Source organism: Coffea eugenioides, chromosome 2 (genome assembly GCF_003713205.1).
Source record: "Coffea eugenioides isolate CCC68of chromosome 2, Ceug_1.0, whole genome shotgun sequence".
NCBI classification, from domain to species: Eukaryota; Viridiplantae; Streptophyta; class Magnoliopsida; order Gentianales; family Rubiaceae; genus Coffea; species Coffea eugenioides.
Genome location: NC_040036.1, coordinates 6592276 through 6614487, shown reverse-complemented (window position 1 = coordinate 6614487; position 22212 = coordinate 6592276). Strand labels below are relative to the sequence as shown.

Below are 22212 nucleotides of genomic sequence, written 5' to 3'. Positions count from 1 at the left end.
TTCGTACAGGTTAGTATTATAACTATTATTACTTTAGTTATTAATTACATTATTTATATTATGTTAATTAAACATTTAGCTTATTTATGTATTTACATGTTAAATTATACTGTCATGAAATGATATTAATTAAACATGTTTTCTGTATACATGAATCTGTTGTTGTTATGTTATATTAATTAATAGTTAATGTAAAGTGTATTAAATTTATTTATAATTTTATACTATTGAAGTGCAACAAAAAGAGTTAACTAGTGGTGATGGTTCTATAGTGGTGTCGACCTTGGCTTATATAAAATTATAGAATTCATATAGAATTACTATATAAAATGATTCATATAGAATTAGTAGAAGAATTAATTAAAATTTTTAGTTTTTAGAATCAATAAAAAAATTTGAGGAGATAAGATTGGTATAGATGAAGAATTCTTGTACGTAGGACTTTCGTAAGATATCATTTATAATACATTTATAAATATTTATGGATAAATATATTTTTATATTTATAAAAAATATATAAATATATAAATGTATTATATTATATATATTATATATAATACATAAATTAAATATATTTATAAGTGTATTTTATTTTAAATGTATAAATTATAAATGAATAATATATAAATGTATAAATTAATATATTATAAATATATATTAATATTATGTATAAATGTATTAATATAATTAATATGAATATATAAATGTATTAATATTATGTATAAATGTAAAATTAATATTATGTATATTAATATAAATGTATAAATATATTATATTATATATAATACATAATATAAATGTAAATTATAAATATACATTAATATATATTATGTATAATGAAAATTTATATAAATGTATAATATATATAATATATAATTTATATTATATTATATATAATTTATATAGTATATAATATTTATATAAATATGTTATAAATGTATAAAAAAAATTTTACGTAAAATTTTTTTTATAATATGTATAAATAATTATATTAGATATAATACATAATATAAATGTATATTATAAAAATACATTAATATATATATTTTGTATAAATGTACAATATATAATATATAATATATATAATATATATAGTATATAATATTTATATAAATATATTATAAATATATAAAAGTATTTCGTAAATAAAATAAAATATTTATAATAATTATAAATATATAATATTATAAATATATAATATATATAATATACATTAATATTAATTATAAATATTATAATATTATAAATATGGTGTTTTTATAATATTTCAATTAATAATATTTATTGTATATTTCATTATATAAATATTTATATAATTTATAACTTATAAATATATTTCATTATATTAATTCCTGCTTATTAGAATACATGAATCTTTCTTTAATTAACAACTATTATGGATTTGATAATGATTTAATAATAATACAAAATTTAAGTAAAAAATCATGTTCTATTTAGAATACAAAGGCATCTAGGGACATGAATAATGAGGTTAGGTGAATGTATTTATTTTAAAAATTAATAAATTGAAGTATATTTAGGATTATGGTTAAAATTTAGTTTAATCAGGTTATTTTGAAAATTAAAGTAATGAAATTTATTTAGGATGGCTGTGAAATTCTAGTTTACTAAAATTATTATAAAAACTATATAAGCGACTATTTTGGCAGAGATTATACATAAATGAAATAAAAATATAATTAATTTTGGCGTTGCTTGTGATAATAATTACAAGTTATATTTGGTAATTATATTTAAATATTTTACGGTAACCAAGCATGTAAATATATATGTTCATTAAAAAGTTTATAACACCTTGTTACTTATGTGTAAATTAGGCATAATATGTCGAGCGATAACTGTATGGTACTGCAACTATATTGGGGAGGAAAAATTGTATACGCTGCAGGCTCAATTTTTTACGATCCACCTATGCCCAAAAAAGTTCTCTTCTTGACAGAAATGGTGGGATACGATGAATTATTAGACAGAGTATACAATATCATGGGTTTAGATCGAAATAGGCAAAGGATAAATTTGATATTTCGAAATTGCCCCCAACCTGGTATTTTTGGTGCGATGCCTTTGGTTGATGATAATGGAGTGGCTGGTATGTACTACCTAAAATCTGGTAGTCGACAACCCACTGAAATTTATGTTGAAGTTGAGGAGATTTCGAATTATTGTGGTCATGTTAGTCAAACTTTTGAAATTGGAAGTGGGATTCAGGCCGAACCACAGGCCGAACCACCTTACCATTTATTCGACCCTACGAATCTCCAGTATAGTCAGCTTACTCAAGTAGAGACGGTCGATGATCTCCCATCCCGATCATCCTGGTGTCGTTATTGGCGAGCGTCAGAGACGACGACCGAAGAGATTCTGCTGCCCTTCCACAACGCCGCAAAATGTTGGTAAGGGTAAGGGGAAGAGTAAAGGCAACATGCGCCCTAAGCATTGATCACGTGTAAATAATAGCTGTGTTAGGTAGTTATCTAATGAATGTTAATTTTCCAAACAGTATAATTTGTACGTAGGATTAATTTTATTTTTCCCTAAATCCTAATTACTTAAACCTTAAACCCTAAACCCTAAACCCTAAACCCTAAACCCTAAACCCTAAATACAAAAGTGTAACCCTAAATACTTGATCGGATGTCATTAAAAAGAAACCCACTAACGTTGCAAAACAAATAATAAATTAAAGTTACAAACACGAATGACGGATTAAAAAGTTTAGAACAATGTTATTGATAAGGGCAACAAAGATCCATGGGGGCTAAACTTAAAAATATGGGTAAAACCATGTATTTAAAAATCTAAGGGGCCAAATGCAAATTCTTAAAAATAACTTTTTTTTACTAACCTTTTATTCATAATCTACTCAAATTTAGGTTAATTAGACTACCAAAGTGATTAACAAATCTACAAACAAAAGATTATTCAGTCTAGTTTCTAAAATTGTTAAATTAAAATCCTAAACTTAATAAATTTACTAAAAACCCTAATTATACCTAAAAGTCAGAATTAATTCACAAAAAATACGAATTAACATCATAAAGAAAGGCCAGAACTCCAAACATGAAAAAATAATCCATTTTTGGCAAATGTTGAGACCCTAGCACTATCCAAGCAAAAGTTAGGGGACAAATTATAAATATAAATTATGGACTTAGATTAAAATCAGTGAACATAAGAATCCATTGTATAATTTTCAGAAAATTATACAATGCCTAAAACATATAAAATATCTAAAGTTACATATTAAAAGAAAAACAAAGAAAAAATATTTTCAGAAAATTATACAATGCCTAAAACATATAAAATATCTAAATCGACATATTAAAAGATAAACAAAGGAAAAATAAAAATAAATATTATGGTCCACATTGTTTAACCCAACCTTTAACATAACAAATTTGGATATTTGGATGAGGCGTCTGATCCAAACAGAAATTACCTACATGACTTTAATACAATGAATGTAAGCCCAAATGAAATATACGAGTTAGTCCAATTCAAAACTAAAGTAATTAAATTTAAAATTTAAAATAAGTGTTAGCTTTTGTTCTTAATTTGAAATACTAAAAATTAGTAATTTTTTATTATAAACTTGTAAAATTAATTCCCGTCTATCTTGAAGGAAACATACAAAATCACATAATTCATAACTTAAATTCAATTATATTGCCCGCACAAAACCCTAAAATCTAAAACCCTAATGCTAAAAATCCAAAACCCTAAAACCCTAATGCTAAAAACCTAAAACCCTAACGAAAAAACCCTAATGCTAAAAACCTAAAACCTAAAACTAAAAAATTAACGCAAAAACCGTAACCAAAAATTCCAAAAACCGCGACTGACACAACCGACAGCATTGATTTTTGGTCGGCAGCGGACGTGCCCAGTCAGCACGTCCGCGCTGACAGATGCGCAGCAGCGGAGCAGTCTGTTTCTCTGGCGCGGACGTGCCCAGTCAGCACGTCCGCGCCTGACATTTCGCAGACACTGCGCCTCTGAATTTGTTCAACTGGCGCACTGAATTTGTTGAACTTTGCAGACGGTTGACATTACGGAACTGAATTTTTTATTTTGCGGCCGTGCTGATTCAGCACGGCCGCTATAGAACAAGAAAATGCCCATGTCAGAGGTGCATTTGCGGGATTGTTTTTTTTTTAACCTATAATCTAAGAAATTAGCCGATGTGGGTGGACATTGAATTGAAGGTCATCATCACAATCACAAATGTGACTACGGTAGGGAATAGGGATAACCAAAACACGGTGGACATTATTGGTTCTTACACATGATAAATGTGGCTACGGTAGGGAGAAGCAAACACGGTGGACATAGAATTGAAGGCCCTTAGCTATCATAAACGTAGGTAGGTATAGTGAAGGCCCAAAACACGGTGGACATTGAATTGAATTGAATTGAAGGCCCTCTGCCTGCGTCATCACACCGTCTGCTATTATGACTCTCAAATTTATTTCATTGAATAGCATCCCCTTGCTGTTGCCAGTCGTGCGTTTTTATTTAACTACTGGGTCTCCTTTTTTCTTGAGTTTCCAACAGAGGCAGACCCCAAAGATACCCCTCTTCTTGTTTTTGGGCTGATTTCTGGCGAAATTGTCAGGCAACACTCAATTGCTAAAAGGAAGAAGAGGCGGAGATGGTGGGACCACTGAGGCCGCAGTTTGTTCTCTTTGGATCGTCGATTGTGCAGCTCAGCTTCTCCAATGAGGGTTGGGGCGCCACTCTCACTGATATTTACCCTCGCAAAGTAATTACTACTATTATTATTAATTTTTTCCCCAAAGTGAAATATTATTCTTCTCCAAAGTAAAGCTCATCTAATATTAATAATTTACATAATGATAAAATGGGGATCTTCAAATTGCGGAGTGTGCGCTTCACAAACACACTTGAGTTTTCATTCAATTCAACCTTGTCATGTTTTATCCGTTTTTTTAAAATAGTTGGGGATGCTTTTGATACTTTGCTGATCAGGTTTTTATATTTTCAGCTTATGATTTAAGATGATAAAAGTTCGATTGACTATATGTAAATGCAAATTTGGCATGTCTAAGCGCACTATATTCCTGGTGCACTTTGCATTATTCGATTTTTGCTAATATTCTATTGCGAGTTTGATTTCATCTTTTTCACTTTTTTGGTCGCATATATTGGAAGTTACGCTAAATACGGTGTAATTTTTCAACTCGATCAACTTTGTCCAAAGGCTTACATACATATTCTACATCCATGCCCATATGTATCCCTGCCGTGTACTGCTGCATTGTCAAATGAAAGGCCCATTTCGCTGACGCATTTGGGGCTTTGATTGGAGTCATGATGCAGTATTTTGAAAATTCTACTACAGTCTAATGCAATCTCCTCGTCTACCATGTGGTCACTTGTAGGCAGACATTATAATGCGTGGATACTACGGGTGGAACTCACGACGTGCTCTCCAGGTCCTTGATCAAGTTTTTCCAAAGGTATTCCATGTTGTGCTGGGGTTCAAAGTTTCTGAAGATTATAATGTTGAACGCAGTCCATGCTACTACTACTTTGTTCGCACCATTTTTGTGTCTTCCGGTTAAGAATTTTGATGGGGTGAAAAAACTTATTATTAAAGATGCATCTGAGACAGTATCAGAACCACTGTTTTGAAACAATATGCTAGTCACTCTACTCCCTTGGATGCTTTGGCAGAATTAGAGCTTTGTAGGATTTTCCTTTTTTTAAGTCATTGATTCAGATGTCTTCTTCAACTTCCTCTTCTAGTGCTGTGCTTAATTCTGATAGCAATTGTTAATGTTACATGGTTGGTGACTTTGTTTGTTAAGTGAATGTGATGTCTATCAGTATCAGGGCTTTGACAGTTGGTTTATGTTTGGCTGTTGCAGGATGCTGCTATTCAGCCTGCTTTGGTGATTGTCTACTTTGGTGGCAATGATTCAATCGGGCCTCACCCATCTGGACTGGGTCCCCATGTGCCACTTGCAGAATACGTTGAGAATATGAGAAAAATTGCGATTCATCTCAAGGTAACTTGATTGAGCAATGCATCTTTAAGAATGAGGACAATTTAGATATGTAAAGAGTCACTAAAGATTTACGCTTTAAGTTTTGCTACTTATTGGCAAGTTTCCATGGGCTGAACCTATTAAAGGTCTATCGGGATACAAAATATTCAGACACAGACTTAACATAAAAAAGCTATTTTTAGGAACAAGCGCTAAATGGATTCTTCATTTTGGCAATATTCCTTGCTTCTGTTAATGAATCAGTCCTTTTCCATGGGGATTATGGTGAGCCAGTACACTCCATTTGCTATGCCAGTGTGTGAGGAAAACAATTACTATGATTTTCTGTCAATAGATAGATGACCCTTAAAATGTTTGTATTTCGATGTTCTATGGTTCTTATGAGAAGACAAAGATTACTCAAGCAGGCCTAAATTCCCATTTCTGCCATAGGAGAGCAAACTTGATGACATAGCTTCATGAAGATACCAGTGATTTTTTCCACTCTCAGAGGAACGTGAATGAACATATAGAAGCTTAAAGTTCCTCAATTTCCTTTTGATTTTAAGGTTCTTGTTATTGTCTCCAACAACCCCTCCCCCCCCTCTCTCTCCCCAAAAAAAAAAAGAAAAAAAGAAAAACTAAGAAAATGAGAAAAATTCCTCACTCCTATTATGCTGTTACGATCAGATTAATAATTGGAAAAACCGCAATATAAATTTCCATCGAAGGTCTTAATGTCAGTGGGTGCAGTAGCATGATGCCTGATGTGTATTTTCTTTTTGCCATCCTTTTTGGTTAATCTGTTAAAAAATTTGTGTACATCTCCTTGCTAATATGGTATCTAAACGTCAGAGCCTTTCCGACTCAACCCGCTTAATCTTCCTCAGTTGTCCACCAGTCAATGAGGCCGTACTTCAAGCAACCTACAAGTAATTTGATGCCAATCTCTTAGGTTTTGTTCCTTGTCATTGATTTCGTTTCCAAATTTCATGACTAGTCATTTAAGCCTTTTCTTCTTTCCGAACAGTCCTATGCTTAGTGAGATAGTTCGAACAAATGAGTTGTGCCAGATGTATTCAGAAGCCTTAATTGAGTTATGCAAAGAGATGGGCATAAAGGTTATTGATCTTTTCAATGCGATTCAGAAACGAGATGATTGGCTTACTGCTTGCTTCACGTAAGTTTGATTTTTACCCATTCTTTACATTCTCTTTCTTGGAGACATGAACAAATAGGTACTGCATCCGGTACAATGCAGGAATCCAGGCTAGGAATTAGCACTAGTCGATATGCAGTTTTGCAATGATAATAATCCAGGAAAAGAACGGCAATATAATCATCCGGAAGTATAATATGCTATCGAAACGCTAGTATATTTTATTCCACAATTGTATTCAATGCACATTTTTGCCTCCCACAGGGATGGGGTTCACTTTTCCGCAGAAGGGAGTAACATAGTGGTGGAAGAGATACTGAAGGTGTTGAGGGAAGCTGATTGGGTGCCATCTCTCCACTGGAAATCCATGCCCACTGAGTTTTCAGAGGACTCACCATATGACCTCGTGGCCGCTGACGGAAAATCCACGATAAATGCATCTGAGTGGAACCACTGGGAAGGTCAATGGGAGTAGATTGTGCGTTAGCTGTCGTCCCGCTGGAGTTGCTAAGCAAGATGTATGCTTCAGTTAAGAACTCAAAGCAGGGAAACTGGAAAACTTCTTTTGCAGTTGCGAAGTGCTATTTTGTCGCTAAAATGTTTTGTTTTACTTTGGAAGTTTTGCTGGTTGTCTCAGTTCATGTTGTTGTCTTTTTTTTTTTTTTAATCAATAAATGCACGGAACTGTGGGAAAATTTTGGGTGTGGATTATGTAAAAGGCGAGTTTTTGTATTTTGACAGGTGATTTTCTTTCTTTGATCTTTGGGGTAAAATTTGGGTTGTTAAGACCTTCAATCTGTTTTCTTGTCCAGATATCTATACTATACTATCATTTAAAATTAGTTTTAAAAGTATTCAAATCCTCATTTTTTCTCTACCATGACTTTTAAGGACTGTAACTTATATCCTCTCTTTGCTTCTACCATGATTTTGAATTCAACAACTTCCTTCAAAGAAGGGAAAAAAAGGGAGCAGATATTGTATATTTTTTAAATAGGGTTAATTTCACTTTGTCCCCCTAAACTTTGGACGATTACCCACTTAAGTCCCTAAATTTTAAAATGGGACACTTAAGTTCCTAAACTTATAAATACCTCCCACTTAAGGAAAATTGTTAATAAATCCTGAATGCCGTTGGTGGTCGAAGTGTCTCATTTTATAAGGGTTTAGGGATTAAAGTGTCCCATTTTATAAGTTCAGGGACTTAAGTGGGAGGTATTTATAATTTTAGGGACTTAAGTGTCCCATTTTGAAGTTTAGGGACTTAAGTGGATAATCGTCCAAAGTTTGAGGGGACAAAGTGAAATTAACCCTTTTAAATAAACTGATCTATGTTCTGAGATGATTTCACATATATTAGCTTTATCGTTAAAAGAAGAAAAAAAAAAAAAAAAAATTAACTATACATTTTTGAAATAAGCACACACTCAGGGTCTGTTTGGTTGGACTGAAAATATTTTCCTAGGAAAAATATTTTCCATCGAAGTCATTTTCCTGAAAAATCACTTCTTTCCCCATAATTTTCCAATGTTTGGTTATTAAGTGAAAAAATTTTCCAAATTCCCTTTTTCATAATTTTCCGGTGTTTGGCTTGTCAATGAAAATATTTTGATTTTTCATATCTCATTCTTATTTTTATTATATAGTTATCATTTGTTAGACTTTACATTAAAAATGATAGTAAGAGTGTCACTATAAAAAAGTGAAATGCGATGAACATTTCATTTTTGGTTATCAAGACACAAATGTTTCAAGTATAATTCTTTGCATTGAAGCAAAAAAAATCTTGCTTTAGTTGGACAAATGGCAACTTCTGTGACAAAATGGGAACGAACAATAAAACAAGAAGTCGAGTTCCCTGCATCCAAATTTATATTTATATGCTACGAGTTTATATATACACATATATATTTTTTGGTGTAGTTGGTGGGGAATTGGACGGCAATGAATCATCAAGTGTAGTAGCAACTGCTGCTGCAACTCAGCATTGCAAATTTGCAATATACACATTACAAGCCAAGAAGACAGTTGATCCCCCGATCTTCAATCAATCTCTAGATATATAGATTCAAAAGAAAAGAAAAGAAAAGAAAAAACATAGTCTTGAACAGATATCAACTCAAGCACTGATCAGCTAGAAAAACAAAGCTTTGAACAAATCCAGTTGGCCTGCACCTACAAATTCCCAAGGCCACGGCAAGTGGCAAGTCAGCCCTGCTTTTTTCCACTTCTAGATCACCTCCAAGGTTCAATGGTGCTGAAACACAACAGGAAAAATAAATATCTTAATATGTGAAAGAAACATCAAGTCCACTCGTGAAGCACAACCTATTATAACTCATAGGCCATACAAGAAACAATTATTCCGACAAGGCAGTTGCATAATTCAGTTCATGTACTTTATTCGACACCTCAATCTTTCATGATACACACTAGGACTGGCAGTTATCACCTTCAAAGTATCATCCCAGCCAAATCCACTTTTTTCAAAGTATCATTCGCTTGCTGATATTGTTGTTGATTGATATTTCCATAAAGTATTGTCGGATGACTTATTTATATGCAAACTTTCTTACAACTGAAATTTTCTTGTCCTGTTTTCCATTTTGCCTAGTCAGAAAACTAGGCTTTCTAGCCTGAAGCTCGGATCAAATTAATCTATACTCAACTGAAGCTTGGCTGATTAACAGCTGATACATATATGCAGTGATCTTGTAAACCAATCAAGCAAACTTGAACTGAAGGTTTCTGGCCTGGGAGGCTTTCTAACCAGTGGTCATTCGTTAATGCTATTTCTAGTTCAAATGTCTAACAGGATTGAATTAAAACCTAAAATGAAAAGAAATTCCCCCTTTTGCCTTTTCTTTTCTTTTTTTTTTAATTTGGGGATAAACAGCAAGATAATTTTCATTCAATGAAAATTGCACTAATAGCAGTAAATAACATCAAAATGTGCAAGGAATGCAACAGACAGAAGGAATTTTCTTCAATTTCGAAGAACTAAGAAAATCCAAATTGTGATTCTCAAGTAGACCAATGCAAGTGTCATAAACTAATTAGCATTTTGAATTATTAGCTCTATTTGCTAGTAAAAAAAAAAAAAAAACACCTAGACCAAAACAATAGAAGAGAAAGAACAAAAGGCCAACTAGAAAATTATTATCAAATTAAAGTTGTAAATTTCCGTTGATATTATCAAATATTATCAAGTTTCATAAACTAAAATTGTACGCTTCCTTTATGTGTTGAATCATTCTGCAAGTAAAGCCAACGGCGACTAGTCGATCAATCAGACATCCAAAGAAGTTAACCTTCTTTGATATCCATTAATTAGAGCCTACAAAGACCAGGTCTTTTTTCTTGCCAATTTTCTTTGAGGCCAAACGTCCAACAGCAAAACAAAGCATTAAGATGGAAAAGAAAAAGAAAAATTTCCCTTTTATAGTTTTATTAGGTCAAGCAACTATTCTGATTCAAAGAATCATAAAACCCCCAAAACTCAGCAGCCAAATTAATTCATTAGCATCAATCAAATCAGATTTAACCCTAATCAGGTAAGAACAAACTAAAACAAAAGCAACCCACAAAAATTCATTCAAATCCAACTTCAAGAATCTACACCAGTAATTCTAGACAATTTTTCAAAGGAAAAGGGAATAAGAGACCACCATACCTCTGGAAATACTTAAGGAGTCTTCACCCTTGTTGGAAATGCTATTGTAGCAACGGGAATGAGATGTTGCTGCCAGAGCCGGAATGAGCCAGAGTTGGAGATGCCGCCGGCGAAGAAGAGTGGGTCTTTCCCTTGGATTTGTTTGCTGATGCCGAAAATCCGATTTGCCGAGATAGTGTCGTCGGAGGAGGTGATCGCCACCGAGGACTGACGCCGGAGGAAGCGGGAATGGGGGTTCTTCGGGAATGAAAGGAAAAAAAATGAGAGAGAGAGAGAGAGATGCTGGAGTAGTTTACCTGATGTCGAAAATCCTTGCGAGGCTGTGAAGAGAAGGCTGAGGAAAATAACTTCACGATAAGAGATAAGGAAGTTATTTTCCTTCGGTGAGTGTAACTTATTTTCAGTAGGAAAAAATTTTCCCAAAGCAAAAATCCAACCAAACAATAGAAAATCAGGAAAATATTTTCCAGAAAACCTTTTACACCCAAAAAACAGACCCTCAATTGTTTTTTTTTTTTTTGGGGTTACACTAAACAAAAGCAAACTGAAAAGATAAACAGCACGAATAGTCAAAATTACCATGAAAGATGGCGTGGCGTGGATCGATGGTGAGAGTGCTGATGATGACATTTACATGCCTTTTGAACGTTCTTGTTTTTTTGTTTTTTTCAGAATGTTTGTCAAGTCAAACAACAAAAATGGATGTAAATTCAAAATATAGAGAATGGAAGATCTATTTGCGTGTCTAGACTATTCTTTGGGATTACCTCGAGAAGCATGTCATACTTTGCAACTAACTTTTCCAACCGTCCGGTGTTTGTGAAAAAACACTCTTATATTTAGATATAAACATACATTTTCTGAGTTTTCTACGAAATAAGACACGCTTATATCACCCAGAGAGAGAGAGAGAGACTTATAGCATAGTTTATACGTGTGTGTGTGTATATATATATATAATGTCAATAATATGACAGCAATTTAATTAGTTTAGTTTTTTTAATAAGAAAATTGTAGAATTTAAAAAGTAGGAAGAGAGAAGGCGAGAAGGAATTTAAACTTAAGATCTCTAATTTCACATTTCGTACACAATTATAGAAATTAAAACTAAGTTTACAGCGTGACAGGGGATGTCAAAATTATATATTGTTATTGTACGTATTATTAATTTAGTGTATTTTTCAAATGTACGTACTTGGTAGTATGCAACTATCTACGCTTTGAAATCCGTAGTTTTACTCAAACATTCTGTATTATGTGCGCGTAGGGGATCAAGGGCTGGTGCGGTGTACGAAACCAACAAAACATATCTTCCCATGAAATAAACGTAAACACTAAACCAAACTAACAAAACATAAAAAGAAATAGTACCACAAATTTTGACGCAATCAATCAATAATCCCAGATTTTGAGTATCGCATCTAAACTAAGGTCATGCTTGAATTGCTTGTTTCCGTCGGAAAATATTGTCGTTTTTCGTAATCACATTTTCTATCACCTTTTTTCCTCACATATATCAAATCGCTATAGAAATTATTCCATGAAAAATGACGAAAAATGCAATCCAAACACAATATATTATAGTTTGATTCAGCATAATAATCACGTCGTCTTTCCTATTATATCACTACTACTTTCTCTTTCATTTTAGTATCACATATAATAGTAGTATATATATTATCCTCCTCCTCCTCCTCCTCCTCCGGAGTGTCAAGTGTGGTATGGACTATGGAGTATGGACGCTACCCGCTGGTGTCTGTTTCCATTTGTCTTGTCGACATTTATGATTTACCCGCCGGTGTCTGTTTCCATTTGTCTTGTCCTCCACTCAACCACGAGTCGACGACTAGACCACAAGACCAATAAAATAAAATAGACCACCGGGAAGGAAAGAAAAGGAAAGGAAAGGGAAGCTCTCCCAGTCCCAATCTTTTATTTAATCTTGAAACTGGGGTACTGGGAAAACCGGAAAACAAAACAATGGAGACGTATTGGTTCATCATCGTCGTCTCCCTCTGCATCTCTGCAATCCTTAAATCCCTCCTTAGCCTGCTCTCCTCCTCTAACAACACCCAAGACAAGCTCCCTCCGGGACCCTACACCATCCCAGTCATCGGCAGCTTCTTATGGCTCCGCATGTCCTTCGCCGATATAGAACCCGTCCTTCAAAGATTGAAAGCCAAGTACGGCCCCCTCATCTCTCTCAGAATCGGGTCTCGCCCCTCCATATTCGTCGCAAGTCACTCCTTGGCCCACAGAGCCCTTGTCCAGAACGGCGCTGTCTTCTCCGACCGCCCAAAATCTCTTCCCACCGCCAAAATCTTCAACAGCAACCAGCATAACATCAGCTCCGCCCGTTACGGCCCCACCTGGCGCCTTCTCCGCCGAAACCTCACTTCCGAGATTCTCCACCCGTCTCGGGTCCAGTCATACACCCGGGCCCGCCGCTGGGTCTTAGGCATCCTCTTCCAACGATTTCTCCACCAAAATCATGCTGCTGATGAGCCCGCCAATATGGACAGGACGGTGGTCGGTCACTTCCGCTACGCCATGTTCTGTCTGCTGCTGCTCATGTGCTTCGGGGACAAGCTCACAGAGACAAAAATTCAGGAGGTTGAGAGTTTGATGCGTCGGGCGCTGCTGAGTTTTGGCCGCTATAATATTCTCAATTTCTTGCCTAGATTGGGGAAGATTCTGTTTCGCAGCCAATGGAAGGAGCTTCTGAAATTACGGGAAGATCAAGAAAAATTGCTGGTTCCTTTGATTAGAGCCCGAATTGAAGCAAAACGACAGCGGCGTAACGATGATGATAAAGAAGAGGAGGAGGAAGAAGTGGTGGCATATGTGGATACCCTGGCGGGCTTGAAATTGCCGGACGAGAAAAGGGAACTTAGTGAGGGGGAGATGGTGACGCTGTGTTCCGAATTTCTGAATGCGGGCACTGATACTACGTCAACTGCGCTGCAGTGGATTATGGCCAACTTGGTGAAGTACCCTGCCGTTCAGAACAAGCTTTACAGAGAGATAGTGGAGGTTGTCGGCCCGCCACCACCTTTGTCTTTGTCTTTGTCATCGTCGTCGTCGTCCGGGGACGGTTTGAAGGAGACGGAGGAGGTGAAGGAAGAGGACTTACAGAAAATACCTTACCTGAAAGCAGTGGTGCTGGAGGGGCTCAGGCGTCACCCTCCTGGGCACTTTGTGCTGCCCCATTCGGTCACTGAAGCTGTGGAGTTGGAGGGTTATGTAGTTCCCAAGAACGCTACTGTGAATTTCATGGTGGCAGAGATGGGCTGGGACCCGAAAGTGTGGGAAAGTCCTATGGAATTCAGGCCTGAGAGATTTTTAGAGGAAAAAATGGCTGGGGACAATAGCGAAGGTCAGCTGTTCGATGTTACTGGGAGTAAAGAGATAAAGATGATGCCATTTGGCGCTGGAAGGAGAGTGTGTCCTGGCTCGAACCTGGCTCTGTTGCATTTGGAGTACTTCGTGGCTAATTTGATTTGGCATTTCGAGTGGAGAGCTGTTGACGGTGACGATGTTGATCTGTCGGAAAAGCAAGAATTTACGGTCGTCATGAAAAATCCACTGCGGGCGAACGTCTCCCCCAGAGTTAAATCCACTTGATTTGTCTAGAACACACTACTGCTACTACTTTAAAGTAGTAGAAAGATCTCCACGCAAAATTACTTCGAAGATATTCCTATCCTAATTAAGAGCAGCAGCGAAAGGGTTGGGTTTAGCTCTCTGTGAACAAAGCTGTTAGTAAGATATGTGGACAAAGCTATATGTGTTGTGTGTCTTCTTGTATGCATAAAGTTCCTGCTAGTTTCTGTTTTCTTGGTACATGAACATGCTTTTCTTGCTGTTGATTTTACATGTCCATCATATTCCTCTAAAATGAAACAACTTTAAATTCAAGTTGCCTGCCGGTTGCTGATTGATAGATGCTTCACTTCACGCGGTTAAAGACTTTGAGACACGAAACAGCAACCTTGCAAATATCGTGGCATGCTCTTGAGTTTTAAGTTCATTTCTATGCCTGCCAAGTCAGGTCTTTCTTCCTTTGTGACCAATTTTTATTTATTTTTTAGAAGTAGCTCAACTTTTCCTCTTCCAAAAACAAATTAAATAAATATCTACTAGTGTGCTACCACAAGGGTGCAGTGCAGATTAATCTGGCTCAAAAGTCACGAAGGCTAAAGTTCCCTCACACTCCCACTTGCTCCTATGATGTGAAAATTAATAGAAGTCGTTCGCCCTAAAAAGTCAAACTTGATAAGCAGGGGTTTTTTTGTAAAAAAAAAATATATATATATATTTTTTTAATAATTTGATATGTAAAAAATAAAAAATTAATTAAAAAATATGTTCAAATATCACGTATAAAGTCACGTACATATATACAAGCCAAACTATAATTGATGATTTGATGTTACCAATGAAGTCAAATCACTAACACGTTACGCCACGTTACGTCATATCCGAACAGGGTCAATTGGATTTATTATAAGGGAAAATCGCCAATTTAGTCCCTAAACTTTTTTTTTCTGTCGATTTAGTTCCTATACATTATTTATAGCCAATTTAATCCCTAAACTTATATTTCGGTTCCAATCAAGGAGTTTTGCGGCGGCGCCACCGCATAATTTCTGTCAGCTTCCCAATCGAGCAACAAGAAGGGGTATTTTAGGAACTTCCATTCTAAAGCCTTAACCAAAATTAAAAAAAGGTGCAATCTTGCCGTTTCTCATAACTCAAGATTCAATTCTTGACTTCACTTGGATGTTGTGAATTGGAGTTTCGAATCTAGTCAGCTCAATTCAATCCAATTGAGTTTCCATCAGATTCTGAATTGAGTTCAAACCAAATTTAATTGAGTTCCAATTGAGTTTCCATCAAAATCCAATGAGTCTGAATTTGGTCCTTGCTTTTCAAATGCAGCATAATCTCCCAAAAGAATTGGCGAAGGAAATTATGCCGCAGAACCAAATGCAAATCTCCCAAAAGACCCAAAACCCAATTCAATGGAGAAATACCCACCCAAAATCCAAATCTCCTGCAAAACCCAATGCGGGTGAATTATGCAGTGGATTTTCAAAGCAAGGACCAATGCAGCAGAACCAAATGCAAAACCCTCAAGCCGATGATGGCCTCAGCTCATCCTTTGGAGTCACCTCTCGTCCTCGTGAGGAGTCCATCGCCGCCGCCAATCCTTCCTTCACCGACGGAGTTGCCACCCAGGAATTCTTGACTCCTGCCATGATTCCGCTTTCATGTCCCAATCCATCAAATCAAGGGCTAAGGATATTCAACCATTCGATTATTTTGATCCCAGGTCCGATCCAAACCAACTTCTTCTCCGGCGGAACAGCTATGGCTCTGCCAATGGAGTCACTACCACGACGCCGACCGTGACCATCCGGAATCAGAATCATTGGAGAAATAGCTATGGTTGTAGCAATGACGATGTCAATTTGAAATTGGATAGTGGGGGTTTACAGAGGATATTATCCTAGAAACAAAAATTGTCGAAAATTGCCCGTCATGTTGCAGTTTCACGGTGGAGTGGGAGCAATGCTTTAGTGGCAAATGATTTGTTTTGCAGGCAGATTGCTTCAGTGGAGATTGCACCTTTTTTTAATTTTGTAGGCGGAATGCTTCAGTGGAGTTTGCACCTTTTTTTAATTTTGGTTAAGGCTTTAGAATGGAAGTTCCTAAAATACCCCTTCTTGTTGCTGGATTGGGAAGCTGACGGAAATTATGCGGTGGCGCCACCGCGAAACTCCTTGATTGGAACCGAAATATAAGTTTAGGGATTAAATTGGCTATAAATAATGTATAGGGACTAAATCGACAGAAAAAAAAAGTTTAGGGACTAAATTGGCGATTTTCCCTTATTATAATTATTACATTATTTGTAGATATTCGCATTATATTTTGTTATATTTATAAAAATATATTATAATATAATTGTAAGTTAAAAATTTATTCGTATACAATAACTGTATTCAGTAACACAAAATACGATACGTAAATGATATTTACTGGCCAGTACGACTTCAAAAACATTTCGCCCAATCCGCATCGCGTCTCGCTCTCATAACATTACGCATACGTAAGTTTTTTTTTTTTTCCGTTCTGAGGAAACGAATACGCAAGTTTAGTAGAAGCATTCAGCGCCACTCATGCATCACCAGTGGCACATTATAAATTATGCATAGATATTTATATGTGTAAGGTTCTATTCCGCCGAAGCCGCCATGGACGACGGCTCTCACGCCGACCACCATAACAATCTCCACCGCCGCACCACTCAAACCCTAACCAGAGCTCATGCTCTCACAACTACTGACTGCAACACCACCACCACGGCCAATCTCGTCAACCACTCCTATATGGAAGAGAACGAAGGCGCCGGCGACGAATCCTTCGACGGCGGCAGCTCCCGGATGTGGACCACTTTCACTGACAGCTTCCAACAGGTGCAGTCGGTTTTGGATCGGAACCGAGTTCTGATTCAGCAAGTGAACGACAACCATCGGTCCAAAATTCACGACAATTTGGTTAAAAACGTTTCTCTCATTCAGGAAATTAATGGTAATATTAATAAAGTCGTTTCCCTCTATTCTGCTCTCTCCGTTAACTTTTCGAACATGTGTCAGCAGCAGATTAGTGGCAAAGAAGAAGCCGGAAAATCTGATAGCTGAAGAATTTTTTTGGAACAAAATTGAGTCCATCAACTTTGCAAGGGAATCACACAGTTTTATTATACTACGCAAATGTTTTATTTTTGTTCTTTGTGCTAATCGTATCATTGTCTTGTGGAGAAATTTGGAAGTAAAAAGGTGTGTGAATGTTTTTCAGAAGCTAATATGTATTTTTATGTTTGTAGTTTTCAATAACCTAAGGAGTTAATGTTTGAAAACACGGCACAGCGAACCAGTTTCAGTTTTTTTTTTTTTTTTCCAAAAAACTTTGAATGCGCGATTGAATTCAGAGTTCAGTATTAGAAGTGATGTCCTATGCGTGATTGAATGAGTGACCCCAAAAAAAAAAGGCCGACTTAGTAACAAATTGTTGCAGTTAAAGAATTGCCATAAACCCAGGTTTAATCAATGGAGAAAAAGGATTTAGAAGCAGATTTTGCATGGTAGAAATTGAAGACTAAGCCGATTTCCATGTCGAAACCATCAATAAAAATCATCAGTTTTTGGCACAATTCGCCACCCCTATTTCCACTGAGCCGATTTGACATGCTTTCGGCCTGTTTGAGATGGATTTGCTGCCGGTATCATGTGTCTTGGTAAAAGCAACTCTCATCATGTTATACGTTACACCAGTAAAAATTTCTCACTGACTTGCCTTTTAAATATGCTGTCAGTGATTGTGCGCTGCTAAGGAGAGGAACAAGAATTGTTTTAGTCGCTTATACAAAAGCTTAACGTTGAGTCGGCTTCAAAGCTTTTTCAGTTAGTGGTAGAAGCTAGCATCCGCATTTGAAATGTTAAAAACTACAACAAAGCATGCTTCGAGCAAGCTTCCAACGGTATCACCAAGAAGGTTCCTAATGACAAACTTCACACACTGTCTTTGGAAATTCAAGCGCAGTTGTATTACATAGGGCGTTTGCCAGTGAAAATCTTGCACAATTCGCAGAGACTTGGTGAAGTTGGAACGGTTCTTTTGAAGATCAAATGTAAGCTTCACATGGCATAAGTGCCTAAATTCTGTGTACGATTGTCCAGCATCAAGTTTCATACTGCTATCGCAGGTCCTCATAATGTTAGCTCGCCGCTGTCTGTGATGATCACTTTGCTCTTGGGTGTTCCGCTCTGCCTCCCTTCTGCTTCGACCTTGTAGACAACATCCATACCAGAAAGCACTTTCCCAAACACAACATGACGCCCATCCAACCTTTAAGAAGAATTCAAAAGAATACTTTGTTAAACTTCAATAGCTCCTGAACTGAAAAGCACATTTGGGGATATTAAAGAGGATATAAAATGGCAAACCACATTCCAGGATACCACGTTATAGTTCTCCCACAAAGGTCAGATGCTATAACCATTATGTACTTTGGATATGCTTAAACATGTAGTTACATTTTTTTTAAGGCAGCATTTAGTGACGTGTTAGACACAGTATAAAGATCAAATGAGTTCCGTGCAAATTTTCACTAATGCTCTACTGAGTAACTGACAATTAGCAAGAACAGTTTACCAGCTAGTTATGACTGTTGTGATGAAAAATTGTGATCCATTTGTATCTGGTCCAGCATTTGCCATGGAGAGAAGTCCTGTTCCACAACAATGATATCAAACATTAATAAGCCTGGTGCTGCCAGCCTCATTTATTTGGAGTTTGTTCCAATTCTCAATAAAATCAGCTTCTGCTTTCACACATGCCAAAGAATGTTGCCACGTAATGCACTAAGAAAGTTTACCTGGGCCAGTGTGCTTCAGTTGAAAGTTCTCATCAACAAAGTTATCACCATAGATTGATTCTCCACCGCGCCCATCACCACGGGTAAAGTCACCACCCTGAATCATAAAGCTTGGTATGATCCTATGGAATGAGCTTCCTTTATAATGCAGAGGCTTCCCACTCCGTCCAACCCCTTTTTCACCTGCAGAAGTTATTAGTACAAAATGCTTCTGTTCCTCCAAGACGATTAACAAATGCAAGAATAAGATTAAGCATCTTCCTTTCCAACACAAATTCTCAATATTTTTTTTCATAAAGCATTTTAGATCATTTAACTTCTTGGTTAAAGGACAGTTTACTTCCCCTTCAATTTAGCCAGATGTCTTTCACCAATACATTCATCATATCATAGTCCTTGTTAGTAATACATACAAATCCGGGGGGGGGGGGGGGTTATTGAACTGACAAGCAGATGTGCAGAATCAGTTAAATCCTCATCTTAAGAAATAAAAAATGAAAAAGGAACACGAGTTACTTGGCTACCAGTGCAAAGAGCCCGAAAGTTTTCTGCAGGATAAACAAATAAATAAGTGGCTGTCAGGTGAACAAAAGCAATAAAACAAACCAAAAAGGAAAGTTAAGCTATAACACTTATACAAGCAAGTACTACCTGCTGTTTTTGGAACAACTTTTCCGAAAAGACCCATGACAATACGACCTGAAAGGAAACAGTAATGAATATATTGACATAACATTTTAAATCGTCAAATTTCAAAATAAAGGTCTATGTAAGCCTGATCTCCATTTCGAATACCCAAAAAGGGGGTGGCAAATCACACATGGACAAGTTTTTAAAGCAGCTTACTTATTATAGTACAAGATGGAAGGGGAAAAACCAGACTGGTTGGTGAGTAATAACAATTTCTCATAATAAGTATACATTTGTCAATGTTCCACCATGATTAGATAAATTTAATGCTTAATCACCATGACTCTCTTACAGGGTGTATGAGTTTCAGGCATATAGAATTTGATGATCCTATACATGAAATGGTATTGCAACAGGAGAGAGCAGAACATTAAACAACCATGTTCTCATTCATATAACAGATAAAGATAGGCCCCATCCAAAGTGATCTTGAATAAGCTCTTTCTCCAATATCATGTATACAACTGTGATGATGTGATACTTACACATGGTGGTTGCTTATACATTCGCATGCTATTCAGTTATCAAAGTTTTATGTGTCAATACAAAAGAAACGGTTGACAGTAACTTGTCCGCCTCCTAGAACAAGAGTAAGACTAATTAGCTTTCTCAACGCAACAGGCTTCAAACGTGCCTATCTCAACTGAGAATTTGATTCTTCACTGAAGTAATGCTCCTCATGTTTGGATTAGGGCTCTAAATGACTCTCTTTTCTCTTTCTCTCATTTTTTCTTTTCCTTTTTTTGGGTTCCACTAGAGCACGTTGAAGGAGACATAACTTAAAGAATGAGAAAACACTAACATATCAAGGATAACATTATAACCAGAAAAATGAATTCTAAAATAGAAAGGCAAAGATGTTTAGAAACCTTTTTAACAGTTAATTCAAGCATCGATGAGTGCTTATAAGCTTCTATAACTTATTTCAAGTTTGTATCATGACATGCTACTGTACGAATATATTCGGTACTATCCTTTCTTCCAATTTTATTAGCCATTTCAAATGATGCCGGAAATTTTGACAGTAAAACAAATAAATTTCAATAATGAAAATAAAAACTGAAAAAAGATTATTGTATTAGCGCATACCAGCTGGTTTTCCATTAATTTGTACGTCAAAGTAGACCTTGTGAGTCACTTCTTCTTCATCCTCTAAATTTTTCGCCTAATAAGATTTTCAATCGGGAAATCAAACATTTCAGGCTTTAGCAGAGAAATAATTCTACGTAAAAATTCAGAAGAAAGAAAAGGTCAATAATTAAAAGTGAATGCCTGCGATATTCAATAACTGTGAAGTGGGCTAGAGTTAGCTGACCTTTTCGGTAATCCGACTGCTTGCAAGTTCTTCAGGATGCTCTGAAGTGGCTCCTGGGTCGCCTAATCGGTTCTTAGAGAAACGGAAAAAAAGCCAAAAATTAAATCGCGGTTTTACTGACTAGCGTAAGGGACGACACGACAGCGTGGTGGAGGAGTACAAACCAGAATGAGAGCTAGGCTTCCCAACAGAACCAGAGCCCAGAGAAGTACAGCGGGGAGCAGCTTCATGGCCGTCTAATCGATCTTTTTCCTTCCCCTTCCTGAAATGCCAACCGAGAGACTTTGAGCCCTGGAGATTTGGAATGAGTACAAAATTGATCAAAATCCTTTTAATGTTCAAATTTTCAATTTAGTCCTTCAACTTAGACAAACTTTTGTCCTGAAGTTCTTTAAGTATCGAATTGCAAAATTACTTTAGATGGTGGAATTTGGATTAAAAAAAAAAAAAAAGCTTTTCCTGCCGCTGTAAGGCAAAACTAATTTGACCTTGCAACTTCGATTAACACCAATACCTATTGTTGGACACTTATGATTTAATTACACATCACATCTGGATCGACTCACATTCAGCAAAATTTGAACCCAAAAGTCTTGTTTAGGACATCAACCTTTTACCACTAGTGTGTTTGGATATGAGATTATTTATAAAAAAATATTTAGGATAACAATGTAATATTTTTTGTGATGTGATGTATACATGATATTGATGGTCATGCTTTTTATCTGTTTTTTTTTTTTATATAAATAGAGCTAGATCCTTTTGATAACTCAATTCAACACTTAAATTTAATGGATTCAGATCTTAACATATTCAAACCGTTTGATAACAAAAGATTGAACGTTTGAATTAATTAAGCGGTACTGAATTTCTTAGGCAAAATTTGCTCCCAAAAGTATA

The 22212-nt window shown here is 35.9% G+C and overlaps 4 protein-coding genes and 1 long non-coding RNA gene across 5 annotated transcripts; 3 read left to right on the top strand and 2 right to left on the bottom strand.

Annotated features, from left to right (window-relative positions):
• The first annotated feature begins 4471 nt into the window (after positions 1–4471).
• LOC113761487 (GDSL esterase/lipase CPRD49) lies at positions 4472–7986 on the top strand. The gene is made up of 6 exons (XM_027304499.1): positions 4472–4783; positions 5424–5501; positions 5913–6053; positions 6888–6964; positions 7063–7212; positions 7456–7986. The coding sequence occupies exons 1-6, from the start codon at positions 4673–4675 to the stop codon at positions 7664–7666; spliced, it is 768 nt and encodes a 255-aa protein (XP_027160300.1). The 5' UTR covers positions 4472–4672; the 3' UTR covers positions 7667–7986.
• A 1430-nt stretch (positions 7987–9416) lies between these two features.
• Positions 9417–11133, bottom strand: LOC113764054. The gene is made up of 2 exons (XR_003467448.1): positions 10865–11133; positions 9417–9448 (listed from the first exon to the last, which is right to left on the bottom strand). It is a non-coding gene; the product is annotated as an uncharacterized LOC113764054 (long non-coding RNA).
• Positions 11134–12608: 1475 nt separating this feature from the next.
• Positions 12609–14744, top strand: LOC113760980 (cytochrome P450 89A2-like). The gene has a single exon (XM_027303757.1). It carries the CDS (start codon positions 12845–12847, stop codon positions 14486–14488), a length of 1644 nt encoding a protein of 547 aa, XP_027159558.1. The 5' UTR covers positions 12609–12844; the 3' UTR covers positions 14489–14744.
• A 2243-nt stretch (positions 14745–16987) lies between these two features.
• On the top strand, positions 16988–17730 carry LOC113762405 (protein EARLY FLOWERING 4-like). Its single transcript, XM_027305849.1, has one exon. The coding sequence runs from the start codon at positions 17125–17127 to the stop codon at positions 17569–17571; it is 447 nt and encodes a 148-aa protein (XP_027161650.1). The 5' UTR covers positions 16988–17124; the 3' UTR covers positions 17572–17730.
• A 539-nt stretch (positions 17731–18269) lies between these two features.
• On the bottom strand, positions 18270–21631 carry LOC113761299 (peptidyl-prolyl cis-trans isomerase CYP19-4-like). The gene is made up of 8 exons (XM_027304230.1): positions 21477–21631; positions 21313–21384; positions 21087–21162; positions 19959–20006; positions 19832–19855; positions 19308–19490; positions 19085–19160; positions 18270–18778 (listed from the first exon to the last, which is right to left on the bottom strand). The coding sequence occupies exons 1-8, from the start codon at positions 21540–21542 to the stop codon at positions 18640–18642; spliced, it is 684 nt and encodes a 227-aa protein (XP_027160031.1). The 5' UTR covers positions 21543–21631; the 3' UTR covers positions 18270–18639.
• Between the last annotated feature and the right edge of the window lie 581 nt (positions 21632–22212).